The 20,320-nt window shown below is 42.3% G+C and overlaps 1 protein-coding gene across 2 annotated transcripts in view; it reads left to right on the top strand.

The window, feature by feature from the left end:
• The window catches only part of TG (thyroglobulin), a 191,930-nt gene that overhangs the window by 54,277 nt on the left and 117,333 nt on the right, over positions 1-20,320 (top strand). For both annotated transcript variants that reach the window (XM_075920103.2, XM_075920102.2), the window contains 6 exons: positions 4,500-4,649; positions 6,763-6,933; positions 11,633-11,755; positions 13,636-13,751; positions 14,783-14,891; positions 17,249-17,446. In XM_075920103.2, the coding sequence (XP_075776218.2) occupies positions 4,500-4,649; positions 6,763-6,933; positions 11,633-11,755; positions 13,636-13,751; positions 14,783-14,891; positions 17,249-17,446 (867 nt within the window). The remainder of the gene's footprint in view (positions 1-4,499; positions 4,650-6,762; positions 6,934-11,632; positions 11,756-13,635; positions 13,752-14,782; positions 14,892-17,248; positions 17,447-20,320) is intronic.

Raw genomic sequence — 20,320 nt, 5'->3', positions numbered from 1 at the left:
GGGAGAGAGGCTCACTTGACAGCCTCAGGGCACCAGGCAGGAGGTGCAAGCTGGCTGGAGAGAAGTGGTGCTTCTCTCTAGCCACCTGCTCTGTCTTGTGCCTCTCACTGCCTTCTGGTGAGTGGGGGCTGGGTGCAGCCCGTGGGAGTAGGGGGCTGGTGAGGGCCTGGGGCTGGTCTCTGGAGCCCATACACAGCACGCAACTGCATACGGCACCATGAAATTTGGGGCAGTTTGGTGCCCCAAATGCCATGGTGCCCTACCCAGTTGCGTATTTTGTATATCAGCAGGGATGACCCTGAATACAACCCCTTTTAGGGTGGCAGCAGTACACTGGTATAATGGTGAAGTTAAATTTATTCATGTATGGGGAAGGGAGGAAGCTAGCCTGGAATAACTTCATCTGTCTTTAGGGTTTATACCAGTCTGACTATTTTGATTAAAAAAAAATTACCCCCCTAACCCAAGTAGTTATGCTACTAAATTTCTAGGTAGATTACGGTAGGTATGGGTTAGCACGAGTTGTTCATATTTGGGCCCATTTGACTGGGAGGTTCCTAAGTTACAAACCTCACAAAAATGATTTCCTTCTGTTACAAAGCACTGTTAAGCTGAGACATACTCATGACTGGATGAATCATAGACTTCATTGAATTTCATTGTTGTGAACTAAGTCTTTAGTTAACATAATCAAACAAAAGTTGATCACAAGCCCCATGTAAGACACAAGGGTTTTGGACTGGAAGTTGCTACAATTTGTTAACCGTGGACACCCATTTTATCCTGGGGGAATTAAGGATGTTAAATTTAGATTAATCAACTAATGTAACTTGCATCGACTATTCGATTAGTCAATAAGGGAGCCTCCGCCTTTGAAATGTAGCAAGAGCCCTGCCGGCTCTTGCTACATTTCAAAGGCAGAAGCGCTGTGGGGATACCCTGTGCTCCTGGTGCTTTGCTTTTGAAATGTAAAAGATCCCTCCTGGGGCTTTTGTATGTTTCAAAAGCGGGGAGCATGGGGTCAGCTGTTTGAGTCCCCAGTATGCCCCAGGCTCCTCGCAGCACTTCTGCTTTTGAAATGTAGCAAGAGCCCTGCTCTGCCCCTGTCTCTTCTCCCCACAGAGATGGAGCTGGGGCGGGGCGGGGGGGGGGGGGGGGGGGGGGGGAGGGAACAGGCTTTTAAGCATTTGCTTATCAAATAGTCGACTAATCACTTACATCCCTGGGGGAATATAATCAAAATAGCTTTGTTTTAAAGTACTGCCACTGAATTTATTTGAATTCAGTGTGCAGAGCAGGATGACTTTGAAAGAGAATAGACTTTTTATAGCAATGATGTATAAATATTACAGAAAGTGAAGGTCAGGAATATGTGTTAGATCTAGCATTTAAGAGTACAATTAATATTGATAACTCCTGCTTTGAATTGTGCTGATCTTCTCAAACTTGAGAAAAGGGCATCTGCCTTTGTAAAAGAAGGTCATAATGAAAAAACTGTTGAGGGGGTTAAAATGCTTCATGATCCAGCTTTTATTGGGATTACATTTTTTCGTTTTTAGTGTAGAAATGTAGTTGTGTGTTAACTAGTGTAGCCAGTGGATCATGGCCTAGGATTCTCGAAACACAGGATTTAGGATATTCGAACGCCTGAGTTCTTCTCCTGGTTCTGTTATTATATGTTGTTTATGGTTGCTAACTATTAAGTGTCACAGATGTGCCCTATGGCAAGTCATTGTCCTTGCTGGCTCATTTTTCCCATATGTAAAATTGGGATGAAAACAACAATAGTAACTTATTATTTAAGGGTCTTTGTAAAGTACTGTAAAGAGGAAACACCATCTGAGATTGAGGTTTTGACTGAGGAATCAATCAGTTTACCTTTACGTGCTAAATATGCTTAGGGGTGAAATCCATTTGCCTTGCTCTTTTCTAGTCCAGATAGCAGTTGAGCTACAATATTTTCTCAGACCCCGAGCTTATTTATTTAATTACTTGTTTTATTTCCCTTGTTCCATGACATTTCCGCCTTGCTACAGGGCAGTTTGAACGGCTCTTGATGGAAGAGAGCCATTCTGGTGGTCTCAGGAATTTGTTGTGCACAGCGTATTCCTTCTGAGACACGCATGGTGCATTGATCTTCCTTTTCATCTCCATTTCATTTTCCTTCCTGTCATTTGGATAAAGAATGTAGGCCATCCTAATAGGATTAGAGACTGTATTCTGGGAAGCAGCAACTCAGAAGAAGATTGGGAAGTGGTGAATAATCTGCTGAACAAGATCCTACTGTGACACCAAAAGACCTAATGTGTTCCAGTGGTGCATAAATCCAGGAATCTCAAGTAGGAATAGAGAGATTATTTTTGTGTCTATATTTGGCACTAGTGTGACCGCTGCTGTTATATCATGTCCAGTTATGGTGCCGACAATTCAAGAAGGGAGATAAGAAACTGGAGAGAGTTCATAGAATGACCCACTAGAATGATTGGAGAATTAGAAAACATTTACACTAGGAGACTCAAAGGGCTCTATTTAGCTTAACAAGCAGAAGGTTAAGGGATAATTTGATTACAGTCTATAAGTATCTACGTAGGGAACAAATATTTAGTAATGAGTTCTTCAGTCTAGTTGCAAAGGTATAAGACAGCACAATGGTTTGAAGATGAAGCTGGACAAAAATAATCTTTGGAACAGTTTACCAAGGATTCTCCATCATGACCATTTTAAAATCAAGATTAGACATTTTCCTAAAAAATGTACTTAGGGATTATTTTTGGGGAAGTTCTGTAGGGAATTATTCAGAAGCCTGGACTAGATGATTATAAAGGTCCTCTTAGATTCTATGACTTTGTTGCTTCAGATTTGCATGTATTGGTTCTATAGCAGCATGGTTCCTGGGCTAGAAGAAAGCTATTTCTTAGTTCATATTTGCCATATCTTAGTTTACTTTTATGTGCATTAATCTCCGGGGTGTTTTTTGGATACTGTTCTAGGTCAGTTGAAGGTGATTGGTTTTTATTCATAGATGAACCTTGATGCACGTGGCAACAGAAATCTCATGATTGCTTACAGTGTTAGTGGAAAAATAATTTTAAATGCAATTCAGCAACGGGCTTTGTCGAGCTTGTAAAAAGTGTAGTTGGGGGGGCAGGAGTTTCTTCCCTTGAGGTTCTTTTGAATAGGTATGATCCCTTTTGCAGGCTTTGGAAAACATCTTTAACAAATGGAACAAATAGGCTGGTGTTCAGAACCTACATGAGAGATGAATGTCCAAAATCTTCCAGGATTTTGTGGTTCCTTAATTGATTTTAGATGTGTGTCACGTCAGGTTTGCCTGATTTGGGGGGGCCCATTGAAATGAATCCTTCAGTCCCATGATTATCCCAGACAGTTTTACTGGAACATGACAAATGTGAAGAGGAATGAAGGAAGATGGTTGTTTTTAAGCTGTTATTCTGATTTATCACTGGCGTATTCCAATAAGTTAGTTAATTCACAGTGCAGCACGTTGGCAAATTATATGCAAATATAGCACATCTACTCTATGAACTGTAAACATAATGACCAGTTTTCTGCTAGAGTTACTCTTTGACGCAGTTTTTAATTCCTGTCAACACACTGGACAAGAACAGAAGTGAAATTTTGCACCATGTCATTGTCCCAAAATATACATTTGATGGTTTTAGAAGGAAATCTACATCTGGAAAGCAGCTGTGAAATAGCAAGTAAACACATTGTCTGGTAAATGTGTTTGAGACTCATCTCTGGCGGCGATAGTGGTCCATATGATCTGTAAGGAAAGATGGTATTACATGATTGCCCTGAAGACAATTAGTCATCTGCTTAATATGCAGACTGTCGTCTGGAAATATTGCTCATGGTTTCTTCTGAAATGCTGAACTCAGAAAGGTATTGTTAACCTAAGGGGAGGAAATCTTTGTGTTGTGGTTGTCAAGTGTACCATAAGTTAGTTGTCTTTAATCCAACAATTACTGGCCTGCTTAGAAATACCTACCAATAATTTCATTACCAGAATTTTTTAATGAAAGCATTACCATATGGAAAACCCCTGAGGGTTTTTTTTTCTGAGTTTCTGTTAATGTGAATTTTCCTATTCTTGTCTAAAACCTTTGTTGCATTTTACAGTTGTATCTTATTACAGATGGACCTGATCTGCAACAGTCATCTAGAGTGAGGTCCCTCAGAGTTTGATGTGATCTGCTTTGAGGCCCATCTAAAGACCCATCTAAATTAAGATCCTGGTCTAGACTCCCTGTATTCCAGTCACTAGAGGCTTTAGGTGAACACTTTAAAAGGGGCAGTGTTGGTAACCCCTCTTAAAAGGCACATGTGCTCATCAAGGCCTTGCTCCAAAAGCCACTGAAGTCAATGGAAAGCCTACTGCAGCTGTGTTCTGTTTATGTACTGATGTGTATGGATGTCTGAAATGGTAACACTTCCATTGAATTCCATAGAACTAATCATGTTTTTTTCTTCTGTAGTTGTTTGTCCTGCAGGCAGCTACTCCCAGAATGACAAGTGCCTGCCGTGCCCCACTGGATTCTATCAGTTTCAGGCAGGCAGCTCCTCCTGCATCAGGTGTCCTCTGGGAAAAACTACCATCTCTACTGGCGCTTTCAGAGCTGATCATTGTAAGTGCCCTGATCATCATCAGGGAGGAACATCATTCAGGATCTATTGGTACCAATTAAGGGTGCCTTATAGCTCACTTTATTGTATGCAGTGTTATTGTCACTGTATCAGTCCCAGGGTATGAGACAAGTTGGGTGAGGTAATGCCTTTCACGTCTGTTGGTGAGAGTGACGAGTCATTGAGCTTACACAGAGCTCTTCTTTAGGCCAGGCCTTATCTGAAGAAGAGCTCTGTGCAAGTTCGAAGGCTTGTCTCGCTCACCAACAGAAGCTGATCCAATAAAAGCTATTCCCTTAGCTACATCAGCTCACTTCATTGAAGTTGCTAAGGAGCAGTTAAAATCTTGCCTTGATAACTGTGCCCATCTAGCGCACCTTGTGCTTCTAAACCGTGGACCAATATGCTTAATAATTTATATCCTGGAAATTCACCCTGAATTGCACCTCTCAGCTCACAGACCTATGAAAATAAAGACAATGATGCCTAAAGGAATGCAAAGATTAAATCCCTCAGTTTATTTGCAGTATCAGCCCTTGCATAGAAAAGAGGGAGCAGAGGTATGTTGGTAACATGCGGGAATATATTTGGGTTGAATTGTTGAAAGAGTGACCTTGTTGCATTGTGGCTGGTATCTATTTGGTTTGGAGCCTCTGTTGAAGTCAAGTTGTCATGCCAGGGTGAATTTGTACCATGATTTTATTCCTATAGGTAGCTTTTGGGGACTGACAAGGGAAGGGGGCATATTTCTCCTTTATAGCTTTTTCCATTAGTATCACCTTCTGTGTTACTCCCCAAAGCACACGTGAGGAGCCTGATGTCAGAGTGGACTGCAAATGTGGATAAACTTCTTTCTCAATACGGATTACATTCTATGACTATATGAACTGGGGGGCTTAGTCAATACATTTCTTGGGCATTCCAGGCTCTTGTTCCATGACCCTTTTATCCGAACATCGGTCAGCTTATGATTAATTAAAAGGTGAATTTCAGTCTCAGATATTGGTACATACTTCTTTCAGAGGTCCTGGAGTTTTTTAGTATTCTTTAACTAAGGGGGACATATTGCCGTTTGAATAACAGTGAAAATATACTCTTCAATATATGGGCCTGGCCTCCGTATGTGAACTTCTTCCTAGTGCAGTGGGCCAGAACAAAGTGAATGCATGGCTTAAATCCCACCTAAGTCATTTTCTGAGATAGGAAGTGGAATCCAGGAGCACGTAGACCCATTACTATATGGTAAATTTGCATAGGGATGAATTTTATGGCTTTGGGTTTTTTCCCTTTCTCTTCTAGTTTCCTGTTCGTAACATGATGCCTCTTTTAAAAATACTGAGGATTTGCTAGGCAGAGAACAGGGAGAAGAATGAAATTCTGCCTGTCCGTATGGATGTGTTTCTTTGGGGAAGTGGAGGAGACCTTTGGTTACTTCTGAATCTTGAAAAGCTCCAGTTATCACTGAAGCATGTTCAGATCTAAAGCATAGCTCTTCAAAATTAGAAAAAGTTGGGAGGACTTGGTTCTCCAAAGCATAGGGAATTAGCAGCAGCAAATTGGTTTAGTGAGATCTTGTGACTCCTTATTACTGTTCTCAGTGTTTCAGGGCCCTGGTAGGCACTGACCAAACAGACACAAACATGCTTCCTTCCCTAAAGAACTTGCCTGTGCTATAGGATTCAAAGGAACCAGTGAGCCTGTGCTAGGCTCTCTGAAGCAGGGCCTGTGTTTTTATTCTGTGTTTGCAATGGTCCATAGCTTGCATGTAGTCCATGAGTAGGGTCTTTGGGTCTAGCACAATGCAAGTAACAATAACAATGAGGAGTCCTCTGGCATCTTTTAAAGACTAACAGATTTATTTGGGCTAATATTTGGTGGGTAAAAACCACTTCATTAGGTGCATCTGATACAGAGACAGACTTACACGGCTACTCCTCAGTGAATAACAACAATGGAAAGTGATGGAATGGCAGCTGTGAAACGCTTACTCTAAATGATGCGAGAGAGTTCCCGCCTTTGACAGCAAAGAATCCGTTCCTTCGAGAATGTATTTGTCCTATTCAAACACTGAATGGAAGATACGTAGCGATCTAACTCTTCCCTTTCATCCAACAGGTGTCACAGATTGTCAGAGAAACAGGCAAGATTTGCGGTGTACTGAAGATGGACAGTATAGACCCTCCCAGGCTGATCCCACCACTAATAAATCCTTCTGTGCTGATAGTCTTGGCATGATGCTGGACTGGACTGAAACAGACCACCCATTGACAGATTCTCAGTGCCGTGGTAGGTGTCAGAGAAAGAGTTATATTGGTTTTGATTCTATGCTGGTAATTCCTCCTTAACAAAATACTGATTTCTAAGGGCAGCTGGGTCTGAAAGGTTATGGGAATTCACTTAACTATAATTCTGGTCTCTTCCTCATCCTATATGCCTACCATTCTCCCTGCTTGTGGAGTTATTTATTACACTGGAGAAAGGTTGGTGTGGTGTGTTTTTTAGGAAAGGGAGTGAAGTATGTTCATAGGTATCTTTGGATAATAGTTGTAGAATCATCCCTTGCTCTGTATCTGGTGGAGTCATTACAGTACAAAATAAGGATTAATAGGATCAGGGTAGAGCAGAGTATTTCCTAATGTAAGCAGCGCTTATGGTTGCTCTTGTAAGACCTGTTCTGTGGGGTTTGACCAATGAACACACTGATGCCTGTTTACCATCAGATGTTGGTAGACTTGCTTCTGTTGTGTAGTGTCTTACTCACTGAGTAGTTCTATATAAACCAGGGGATTGGCCTCCAGCATGAGTACAATTATTTTAATCTGGCCCGCAATGATTAATGATAAGGTTTTAAGTGACTTTTAAAAAAAATGTATTTATATATCTTGGTTTATTGCCAAGGCGTTACGCTACAGCCACAGACTAGTAGATTATATATAGAATCCAGAACAGCGGAAGGGGAGTCTCAGACATAAAATGAAGTAAACAGGTGCTCACTATGTAAGGATAAGGGACAATTCATTAAAAGGTCATAAACAGGCTAGGGAAAAGAAGCACTTCAACATGCTAATCAGGCCATATATAAGGAGATGTTAATAATTACAGGAAGTGAATACATTACACAATCCAACATTTATTTGTGGCAGTTTGGAACCACATACCTCTTCCAGAGAACCTTTACTTCCCCCACAACCAAAGTGATCATTTCAGGCTATAATTCTGTAACACCTATCATGCCACCAATTGTGCAATTAATGGGGATTGATACTTAAAATGGCATTTGTCTTCTACCAGTAATTTCATATCACATTTTTGATGTGTGGTGAATGAAGATTTTCAGTAGTGAAGGAACTTACAGAACAATTTGTAATCAACAATGGCAAAATAACATATGTAGGAACTTCATGCTCATAGGATAAACATACATAGGAAACAGAAGATGAGACCACTCTATCATTGTATTCATATGAGCCATTCTTTTTCACCTCTTGTTATCCGTATTGGTAAGCCTGACATGCTGTTTGTAGGCTTCTCACTGTATGTCTATACTGCAATAAAAGACCTGCTACATCAAGTCATTGACCTGCTGGGTTAATTCTTTGGCTCACGGGCCTTGGATTATGGGACTAAAAAGAGCCGAGTAGTTCTTTGGGCTCAGGCTAAAGTCCAGGTTTAGGAGTACAGTGAGCAGGGAGAATTTTAGATCCCAGGCTCTAACTTCAATCCAAACATCATGGTGCTGTTTTCTGCCCTATAAGCCTGAGTCAATTGACCTAGGCTCTGAGACTCAGTGCAGCAAGTTTTCCTTCGTGATATAGAAATACCCTCACATATCTAGACAGGGATAAAATCACTGCTGCTTAAGCAGCTCAGATTCCATCCAATAGAGGTCAGCAGTGGATACATGTACTAGTCTTACACGTTATCAACTACAAGAGATGTTTCTTTTTTTTTTTTAGGGCTGTCAATTGACATGTGTTAACACCTGCTGATCCTGGGTTCCTAATGTGCTGCCCCTTTGAGGTGCCGGGGCAGTGCTTCCAAGGGGCAGTGCAACATGGAGCCTGGGATCATCTGGGCACTCTAGCAGACCCCGGGTTCTGCCTTGCGCTGCCCCTTGAAAACGCTGCCCTGGCACTTCAAAGGTGCAGCGCTGCATGGAGCCTGGGATCAGCTGGGGACTCCAGCTGATCCCAGGCTCCATGCAGTGCTGCCCCATTGAAACGCAGCTGCGGCGTTTCAAAGGGAAGGCGCATGCGATTTATTGCGATTGAATTTTTTTAATCACTTGACAGCCCTACTTTTTTTTTTCAGATTAAAAATACTGCCACATCAGAGCTTTAAAATTCAGGAAAAATGTCCATGCAAGGTTGACAAAATCCCCCTGGTTTCTGACCAACTTTAGAACTAGTTGGATTTTTTTTGAAATGTCAACCATATTTTGAATTTCAAAAAAAAAACAACAGATTTTTTTTTAATTAAAAAAGGGTAAAATGAGTGCTTTTACTCTTTCCCTCCTGACCAGCTATACTAATTGTATTGTAGAATGGAATATAACTGTAATCTGGGGTAACTGATTCTGCACTTTAGTGGAAGGGGGTAGATGATATTGACACAATAGCTCAGTGTTTCTTAAACTGTGTTATGCGGCACACAAGTGTGCTGCGAGGCAGTCAGACGTGTGCAGCAGAGAACAACAGAATTCAAAATGGCTGCCCTTAAAGGGGCAGGCGACCTTTTTTTCCTCAATAACTTTCCCCCGACCATTCGTGTTCCTCAAAAAAAAAAAAAAAAATGTGTTTGGTGTTCCTCGGTCTTAAAAAGTTTAAAAACACTGCAATAGCTCCTCTTTATTTCTAAGCTATCTTTCTTCTGTGGAAGAAACAAATCATCTTAAAATAGAAAGTGATCGACTGTAATAAATCTAAGCTCACCCCAGACATCGTCATTGCCACGATGTTGCAGTTGGCACTCAATGGGTACTCAAACTTGTATGGCAGCAGCATGGATGGAATCTACATCTTTCTCTGCAAAGAGTACAGAGTCTCCCTATCATTGGATCTGAAAAAGAATCACGATTAACATTTATCAGAATAGGGCCTGTGACACACAGCTATGCAGTTCTGTCTCCTAGCCAGTCATGAACAGCTAATAGCAAATTCATTAACATTAGAGCATTTTGAATATTTTTCATTATGCAGGTTTTTTGCCAGAAAATATATTTTTGAAAAAAAAACAGTTTTCAACTATTTTTATTTATTTAAAAATTTTTCATGAAACAAAGTATTTAATTTTTTTAAAGTTTTTGTTTCTAGGGGTTTTTGTCCTATTATCTTCCTTTTTTCCCCACTCATCCTTTTCCTCTGGATTTTTTAAATTAGTATTTTTAAGAGAAAATGGGAAGTTCCCTTCCCAAGGAAAACTTTAAAAAACTCAAAAAAATGTTTTTCATATTAATTTCATCTTGAATTTTTCATCCAAAAAATGGGGGGGGGGGGGGTAGACCCATAATGATAATTTGCAAACACAAATTTAAAGTAGCTTTATTTTAACTTTTTTCCTGAAAATTGAAATCTGTTGAGGTTTTGTTTTGTTTTGTTGTTTAACCAGCTGTAACTGCAACACTCAGTCAGCCTACACATTTGAATAGAGATAATTTAACTATGGTTTTTGTATCATACTTCTTTAAGAGGGAAAACTTTTCTCCCTCATTTTACCCCTTCAAAGCCCTGCTTTTCAACCCTCTTCCCAGGTGAGCTTAAAGCACAGGAATATTTTGTGGAGCGGAGGGGGAGCTGGACTGGAGGGTGTGTGTATGTGTATGCTATATTTTTGCTTACTCCTTTGTTCTTTCCAAGCAGAAAATGTCAGTTTTATCAAAAGTACCTGGTGACTCAGCTTGGACAACAACAAACTTTTGTTGTCAATTAGTGCTGGCTGTTTTGCTTTAAAAGGACAAATGATTGTTTTAAAAGTTGATCCTCATCTTTTATTCTGTGGTTTATCCAGACATTTCTGGACAAAATGTCTCTTGTGTCCTCATGCCAGACCTCCTCTTCCACTCTGATGTGCAAGGGAATGAGGACCAAGCCTGCAGCCATTCCATGCTCAAAGCTATAGGGGCTGAATCCAGACAAGGATGCCTTGTCACTTAGACTACTTCTACACTAACGCCAAGTCTACACTACAGGGGAAGGTTGAATTAAAATACAAATTAAGATATTCAAGTCCAGCTACATTAATTAGCTAGCTGGAGTTGACGTACCTTAATTCAACTTTCTGCGTGGTCTTCACTGTGGTAGGTTGATGGGAGCGTTTCCCTTATTGCTCATGAGGAGCAGGCGTACCAGCACTTACAGGGCACCCTCTGAATTTGATTTAGCGGGTCTTTACTAGATCAACCGCAGCAGCGTTGACCTTCCACTTAGCAAAGATGAGGCCTCAGGTGGAGGTAGGCCAAGAAGAGGATGTAGTCAGGCCAGCTGTGTGGTGATGCTGGCTCAGCTCATCCCCTATGCTCCCGGAGAGACCTTAGGGGATACTGTGGGCTAGAAATCAATGCTGCTGAACTGATTTATGCTCTTTGAGGATATCTCACCTCCTCCCGCAGTGGAAACATAAAGGGAAGATGGTTTCCACCATGTCTCACGGAGGTTAGTTGGCATGAGATCCAGACTATAATTTAAACCTCTTGGAGCTGTTTGACCCTCCCTCTTCTTTATTGAGTGGCTGCAGGATTTACAGGGATCCAAGAGGAGAAGTTTCTCCTCTCTCCAAATCTTTGTGTTAGTCCAGTTTCTGCTCTTAGTGATGCTAAGGTAAATTGCTAGTAACTCTCTTATGCTTAATAGAGGAGACTTAGTTCAGATTTGTATTGGTGCATCTGTGAGCAGAATGTGCACCATTGCCTTTCTATTTTGTGTCATTCTATCACAAGAAATGAGTAAAAAGTTCAGCAGGAGACTTGACCACGCTCTCTGTCTTTTAGTGCTCAGACAATTTGAAAGAGTTCCTGTGTCCAAACTGATCTACAGTGCAGAAGATGCTGGGATCCTTCGCTCGGAAACCATTCAAAGAGACCCTCAGAATGCGCTCTTGAAGTGCATTTCAGGTGAGGGATGGTTCTCAGAAAGTCTGCTGCGTACAGTGGAGGTCACCAAAGAAGAGAACCCTCAACTATTGAATTTACTGCTAGGCTTTACTGCTACTGTTTGGCTGTGTTGTCTTTCAATGGTCTGACTTTCAGAAGTGCTAAATTCCCATAATTCCAGTTGACTACAATTGGCCATTCAGTACCCACAAAAATCAGACCATTTACTTCTCTGTACATTGGCTTATCCACTTATTAAGCGTGTGTGTGGGGGGGAACTCTTACTTGCCTTATAGGGACATTGAGTTTTAATATTCTTGCATGATCATCTGTGTTTGCACTGCAAGTACTTAGTTCTTTGGCTACTTGCTGTGTTCTAACTTTGGCACTGATTCAAAGCCCACTGGAACCAACTGGGACTCTGAACATTGATTTTAATACCTTTGGATCAGCCCTGTTGTGTTTGAAAGTGAGGGACTTTGAGGGCAGAAAGATACATAAGAGTGGTTCGAAATCACACAGGAAAGTAAATACAACATCTGCAGGTGCAGCAGTGAGGAGAGGCAAAGACCGGGAGGTGGAGGTGGAGGGCGGAACAGTGTTTGAGCAGCAGAAAGGACCCTTGTGTGGAGACTTTTTGATGTGTTTCAGCCACAGGAGGAGGTGTGGTGTGACTAGTCATGCAGCTCAAATGGGGAATTCTGACACACTGCACAAAATGTTCATAGAACAGCTTCCAGTAACAGATAAACTGAAACAAGTCTCTTGGCGGGCAGTAAGTGAAGAGGAAAAAAAGTGGGCTAAATTCAACAGAGAAATAGTTGGCCAGGAATCCTTTGACCAGCCCTAGTTTCTTGAGCAAAGGCTGCAGCTCTCTAACAAGCCATGCCCATTACATTACATACCTAGTCTTGATCAATATAGTTTGTCCTTTAGCTCAGTGATGAGTAACTAAAACCTTTTCTATATCCCTGGGAGCAGGTAGACCCATATCTGTTTACAGCTGGGTTTCTTGCACCTTCCTCTAGCATTTGGAATTGATCAAGGGAGATAAAATCCTGTTTGATTGGTTAATCAATTAAACATGATGGTTAATTGGTTAACTGATTAAACGATGGGTGGGGGGAGGGCCCTCTTCTGCTGCGTCCGGGCTGGAGCAGCCTCTCTGCTACAGGCAGGAGCTGCTGTAGCCTGGCCAGTGCAGCCCCTGCCTGTGGTACGCCTGGCCCCGCCACGGACAGGGGCTGTTCCGGACAGGCCTGGGTGCCCATGTCCATGGCAGGCCCCATGAGACTGGGGCTGCCCCCTACCCATGGTGGGCAGGGAACTGCTCCAGCTCCCAGCAGTTAACCAAAGCCAGTAAACCTCCCCCGTTAACCCTTTCACATTGCTAAATTGACCACTGTCGGAGAGGGGCTGTTGGAGTGGGTGAACATAGAGTCTGATCCAGTCTGGAAATTCCCATATTTCTTTTGCAAATTGCCTAGTTTAACTAAAGGTGTGATTTTTTTTTTTTTTTTTTTTTTTTTTTTAAAGCTGATTTATCTAAACTGTCGCAGAACTTGTGCGGAGGCTTAAATCAACTTGAACTCGGCTTATACCGGTTTCACTCAAAGAGCTTCCTTCCCCAAGGAAGCTAACTCAATATAACCTAAGTTTAAAGTGATTCAAGAGCATCCAAACTACATTCTGCAGCAGTTTAGTTAAATTGATATAAACAGATTTCAAAGCCTGTTTTAATTAAACTGGTACAATTTGTAATATAGATGTAATATAGATGGCAAGGTTCAAATCCAGTAAGAGGAGTCCATGTGTATACAGAAGACACACCTATCAGCCAGCGGAAGACATGTGTTGTGTAAACTAAAGGATAAACCTTTATATTTCTTTCATGCTTTCAGACTGTGCGGTGGATGAGTTATGTGGCTTTGTCACTGTATCTGCTCCAGGTTCTGAGATACTGTGTGAATTGCACAGTGCTTCTGAAACCACCTTCAACTGTACACCTTCTGGACTGGTAATCAGTGATACTTCTTTAAAATGCATAGCCCGGGCAATAGCTGAGAGCCAGTAAGAGAACCCATTGTGAGAATGCCAGGCCATTTCCTGACTGTTTAGACAGTGTGTTCTTTTACAGTAATGGTAAAGTGCTGGTGGGTTAGCAAAGAAAAGAGAGGCAAGAGTTTCCAAAAGTCACTGATGGGTGTCTCCCTGTTTGGTTGGTGTACCCTTAAAGGGGCTTGATTTTTAGAAAGCACTGGATAAACACCAGAAAATCAGGCCTCTTTTTAAGAAGTCTCGATTTGAGCATCCTTAAATGGAGGTACCCAAGATCATTAGTCACTTTTGAACATTTTGGCACTAGCATAATGCTTTCTAATTCCTGCATCCCTGCAACAAATAGCATCTTCCTCATATTGCATCAGAGTAACAGTGAGGCAGAGAGCGAGGTGAATTAACATGTTCAGAGTGTGTCAGTAAGCCCGTGGACAAGTCAGGAATAAGGCACAGCAATCCAGGCTCCAAATCTCCTGTTCTAACTCCTGGACAGCACTGCCTGCCTTTGTTACTCATGAAATCAGAAAGCTAATCTTAAATTTGCTGGACTGCCTCTTATATTGGTCTTTCCTTGAAAATATTTGCCTCCCTGATATTGATGTGCTACAACTCCAACCACATCACCATTTACAAACTTCCATTCTTCAAAGATATAGACTATGCTAACAGCGAAACAGATAATCAGGTCAGTTGTCATATCATTGTCCATTCCTGCAGTCCAGGTTCTTGAGTTAGGTGGTGTGTTGCCATTCTGTTTTGGCAACACACTATTGATGCAACTATGCAGCCATTCTCAATACAATAAAGTAATATTAAGGCAGCATGTCCTGATCTAATGGAGTTGTGATCAAACAGCAGAACTAGAGGGCTCCCAGAAGTTGTGGCAATATGAACAGTGTATACGAATTCATCCCCAAGAAAGAAAATAGAATAGACTGTATTTTCCCCTGTAATGAATTAAAGCACATTTAGAGTGTCTGTCTGTTTCAGATGAAAGGTGCTATGGGAAATCCTGCTGCCACTAGCATTGCTCATCTCAGCTGCCGACTTAAAGTGAGGAGCCAAGAGAAGGAGGAAGCAAATGTGTATCTGAAAAAAGGTAAGGACTGCACCTCCACTGGTAGCTCAGTTGTCTAGAGCAGTGGTCTTCAAACTTTTTTTTCCTCGTGACCCTGTGGAAGAAAATTACTGATGCTCATGACCCAATATAATTTTATCTTTTGACTAGAGTGCGGGCTCTTGGGGGAGCCAGGAATGAGGAGTCTGGGCTTTAAGAGGGAGCTCTGGGTTGTGTGGGGGAGGAGAGGGGGGAGATTCAGGGCTGGGGCAGGGAGTTGGTGCTCATAGTTGAGCATGGGATTACCTCCAGCTGCTCCTGGTCACTGGTGCAGTGGGACTGCTAAAGCAGGCTTCCTGCCTCTCCTGGCATGGCTGTGCCTTGGAAGTGGCCAATGTAGGTCTGGCTCCTAGGCTGAGGCATACAGTCAGCTCTGCCTCTGCTCTCGCCTGCAAGTACAGATTCCCCTCCCTCCATGGTCAGTGGTGCAGTGTGGGTAGCACATGGAGTCCCATGGCCCTCCCCCCCTCCCCCACACCTAGGAGCCAGACACCTGCTGCTGGCCACTTCCTGGATGCAGCGTAGTCCCCAAGGAAGCCTGCCTTAGCACCACCACCAGTCACTAGGTCATCCTACAGCAAGGTGACTCCATGCCTGACACTGTGCGACACAGTGCTGCATCGTGATCCATAGATTGAAAACCACTGGTCTAGAAAAGTGAAAAACAGATCCTGCAAACAGTCCTGGACTCCACCAGGACATGAGGGCACGGTTCTTTGCAGGGTCAGGCATTGAATAGCACAGGCCAGCCTCAACAAGTCTTTCCCCTCTGTCAGTCTTCCAGAAATAATAGAGAGAGGTTTTCGGAATCTATTAAGATTTATTTTTGTGTAGTGTGTTTTATATATAGGGAGCTTGAGTGATTTTTTTTGTTTGTTTGTTTCACCCTCCTCTGGGATGCTGAGCCAGAATTTAGGATCAGGTGAGTATATCTCACACTATTAGCTCCCAGCAACTGTTGTGTGGGGATGGGTGTGAAGGTGACAGGGTAGGGACAGATGAGAAAAGTAGAGAGGCATTGGACAGTCTTGGCCTATTTTCTTACCTCTGTGTTTCTGAGTGATGGGAAGTATTTGAAAACACCAGACCAGGGGCGGCCTGTGCATATAGGCAGACTCGGCAGTCACCTAAGGTGCCGCGTTAAACGGGGCGCCCAATGATGACACACTGCTGTTGAGGGCTTTGGATGCGGGGGCACTGATCGCACATTCCACCTGGGGCGCCAGTTGCTGGTAGCTCGTCTCGGGCCGCTCCTGCACCAGACTATTCATTTTTAGTGAGCCTAGGTTTTCTGTCTTTTTATTAATTTCAGAAATCTGACTCAATATCTTGTCCTAATTCCTCCCATTAATAAAACCTTAGGCCATTAAAATGGAAGGAATTTTTAAAAAGCGATTTGCCTTTCACCATTTATACTCTGTATATTTGGCATTTCTTTTGGTGCTGGCAATAATACTAGATTGGTCAATTTTAAAATTATTATTATTATTATTGTTAATAATAATGATCATTTGTATTACCATCGCACCTAGGACCCCAAGTCACAGATCATGTGCTAGGTACTGTACAAACACAGAACAAAAAGACAATAGAGATCGAAACCTAAGTTTTACTTTCCATTTATAGTTTCACATTTTTTATTCTTATGCCACAACACACGTTCTGTTCGTTCAATGTTCAACATTTCATTGGAATATTCATTTTTTATTCAGTGATGAAAATGTAAATAATATCACCAGAATATTTTTATTTGGATTAAATTTAGCATAACCATTTTTATCATATCAAAATATTGGGGCCTGAAACTCAACATAGTTCACTCTTTAAGCAGCTATAAGAATTCTCAGTCCTATTCTCAGAAATGTACGGTGTGCAGAATTACCCTGTTATGTAGTGCCTAATTTCATTTCACAGGATCAGCTAATGTTCTGCTGAAAGTGCAAACAAAATTGATTATACTTAAAAGTTTCTAGACTGATTATTGTAATTATATTTGTTTTTAAATTCTCAGGTCAAGACAGCACAAAGTTAGTTATTTTAACCAAATAAACCCAACCAAACCAAAATAAAACACCCAAAGTTTAACAAAAAACATATTTTACAGTATATGTCACCTTTGAAGCCTTTTCCTTTACAATTTGAGTCAATCTTCAGTGTCAGACATGAATATCTAAATTAAACCCACTAAATTTGCACCTGCACCTCTTGCTTATGTTGAGCTTTTATTTTAAACATTCAGCCATATCAGATCTGGAGATGTTCTGCAGCAATTGCTTTGCCTTCTGCACTTTTTGGAACATTCTTTTTTTCCCCCCTCTCTCTCTTCCTGTTCTGTCCAGGACAAGAATTCACCATCGCTGGTCTCAAGACCTTTGAGATGACGGATTTTCAGAATGTGCATTCTGGTGTGTACAGCTCAGTGGTTCTCTTGGCAGCTGGCATGTCCTTGACTGATGTTCATCTATTCTGTCGTCAGACATGCAGCCAGGATCCCTGTTGTGATGGCTTCATCCTCAGCCAGGTTCCACTTGACGGAGGTAATAATGCTTGAACACCCAAGGTGCAATGGTGTCGTAAATAACGAGAAATTTTAAAAAAGCAAACCACTGGGTGCAATTCATGCCTGTACCAAAAGTGGATACTTGGTTGTTGATGGGGAAATTTAAACATTTCATATTATATTTTAAATATAAATTGATTACACATTTCCATGGTCAGGAAAAGGAAATGCTCAACCAGGCTTTACAATGGGTTATAGATTGCCAGATAATCTATAATCACTTGGAAAGTGGAGTCAAACTTCTACTGGTTGAGAGACGGATGGAGTGCAAAGCCCAACCCATGGGCAAAGGCTATTACATTGATCAAGGCAGTCTTTTCCATTCTCTCCTCTGGTGTACTCTTCCCCCCCTTGTCTCATCCCTATCTCCTCCCATTCCTCCAAAAGTTACAGTCACAGAATTTAAGGCCAGAAGGCTCCATCAGATCACCTGGTCTGACCTCCTGTATCTTACAGGGCACTAACTCAATCCAGCGCCCCCATGCTAAACCCGGCAACTAAAATGAGACTAAAGTATTACAGCCCATAGGAGACTACACTATCATGTGCCACAGGTGGAACCGAGTTACATTCCTGCCCCAGATCTAGTGACAGCAGGGGTATCCAGATGTCCCATTTTTAAAGGCACAGTACCGTATTTAAGCTCTCCTGCAGGTGTCCCTACTTTTTTTTTTTTAATGGGCCAATTGTCCTGTATTTTCCGTCTCTCCCCTCCCATCAGTACTCATGGGTCCGACTGTTGGCTGGATCCTTCCTTGTCAGCCGACCCCCACCAGTGGGGAGTGGCTCATGATGGTGGGGGGTGTGCAAGGTGGCTGGTTGGGCACAGCTGCAGCATGCAGGGCTCGCTGCTCCCCCTACTGGCCCATCCGTGCAGTCCCTGGTGAGATGCCTCCTCTTGGCCAGCAGCCTTTCCCCATCCTCTGTCCTATTTCCAGCCAGCACTGGCTGCGTGCTTTGGTGGCTGGTGAGTGTGGGCTGGAGTTGTCTGGGTACGCGTCACCTCTGCTGCCCACTCATCCGCCCTCTGACATGCTTCTCCTCTCTCTGTCCTCTCCTTGCTGTGCCCATTCACTCCCCAGCCCTGCTCCTCCTCCACATCCCCGCAAGCTATCCCCCACTCCCAGCAGTGTGCAGAGAACCAACAGCCTGACTGGCAGGCTCCTTCCTTCCCCCACTGCCTCTGGCTGGGCTGGCACCCAAGGATAGTTCAAGGCCCCAGGGAATGACCAGGAGGAGCTAAGCGCTGAATATGCCAAAGCCCCACATAGTGCTGGGATGGAGAAGCTTCTCTGCCCCTTAGCTATGCTCTGCGGAGGCAGAAAGGAAGCTGTTTCCAGCCTCTTTGTGCTCTAACCCTCAGGCTCCACAGCAGCCCCCCAGCCCAGGGAATAGCACCCTCTTTACACACTGCCCCCGCCCCAGGTCTTGCAGCTCCCATCCCAGTGTTGAAAGGCCACTGCTGGCCACATTGTGGCGGGGAGGCCTGTGACCCTCCCCCCTACCACATGTGCTCTCGAGAAGATGCAGTACCAGGTAGCAAAAGAGGCAGGTCCATCGTAGCAGGGGTCCAGCCTGGCATGAAAGGTGGGGTGCACTGGGCAGAGATGGCTGGGTCAGAACAATCAGTCATTTTTGTACCTCTTGCTTGCCAGTATAGTGCATCTTGATTAGGACGTTGGGATGTAGTCTATGAGGTCATATTTTTTAATGTAAATAGTGGTGTTAAACCTGCTAAATGCACCAGCGCTTAAGGATGTGCTTAATTAAACACACCTTTAAATCTCATTGTCTTAGTTAAAGTTAAGCATGAGCTGAAGAGCAGTGCTGAATCAGGGCCTTTCAGAGGCATTTGATTTTACAAAAACTGGTTCTCCAAGAATTGTTCATCTCTTCAGTTACTGAGCAGTTGATCGTGTTTGGCAATGAGACTGCTCATTGTAGAGAGTGCTAGGAATGGATGGGGTTGGCTTTTTGGGACAGGTACAATATGTCTTGAACATTGCTAAAGAGTCATGCATTCTTGCAGTGCCATAGATTAAAAAAATGCTTCAACAAAACATTAATAAGGTATCGATTATGCAAAAGCCTATACTTAAGTTGAAGCACATGGATAGTGCCACTGTGATCGATGAGAATATTTGTAGGGATAAAATGAAATGCACATGATTTTTCCAAAATGAGAACCTGAGACTGCAGTGCCTAAAAGTTAGAAAGTGCAATAATTAGGGTTGTCCATGCAATCATGACTTTGCCCTTTGTGCGTTATGATACAGTCTTTAATTACTGGGGCACATACTGTTTTTTTCCATAGAACATCTGCCTCAGAACACAGGATTTATTTATGTCATGTGAAAAATTTAGTGTTTTGCAAATCAGTGGCTTTGGAAACAAACTTTCCTTCATGTCATAACTATGGAAAAAATGTTAGTGTCCCATGAAACAATAAATATTTAAAAGAAAGTCAAATTCTAAAGGAATTTTGGCTAGCGTTTTAGCTACCATTTTTCTGGAACTTTAATTCTTGGTAATGGATTATGTATATTAAACATAAAGTCCAAGTTATTAATGAAGGTCCAACAGAGTGTGCTTACCATCATTGATTTTTGTTGGCAGATTTTGGGCGTATTTTTGGTGCAAAATGCCAAGATGAACAATTTTTGATGTTTCTAATCTGTTTTTAATATACTTGCAATTTTATTTATGATGTGGTAAAGTAAGTATATTTCTGCTCTCTTAAGATTGATACCCAGCTATTTGTTTTTCATTTCTGTTTCCTATGTTAAACTTCATGATGTATTTAATTTTTTAGCTTTTGGCTTATATCATTTTAAAATGAAGGCTAGTGGTG

The sequence above is a fragment of the Pelodiscus sinensis genome, chromosome 2 (genome assembly GCF_052426305.1).
Source record: "Pelodiscus sinensis isolate ZL-2025 chromosome 2, ASM5242630v1, whole genome shotgun sequence".
Lineage (NCBI taxonomy): Eukaryota > Metazoa > Chordata > Testudines > Trionychidae > Pelodiscus > Pelodiscus sinensis.
The sequence above is the reverse complement of the archived record's forward strand: the minus strand, read 5'-3'. Positions and strand labels throughout refer to the sequence as shown.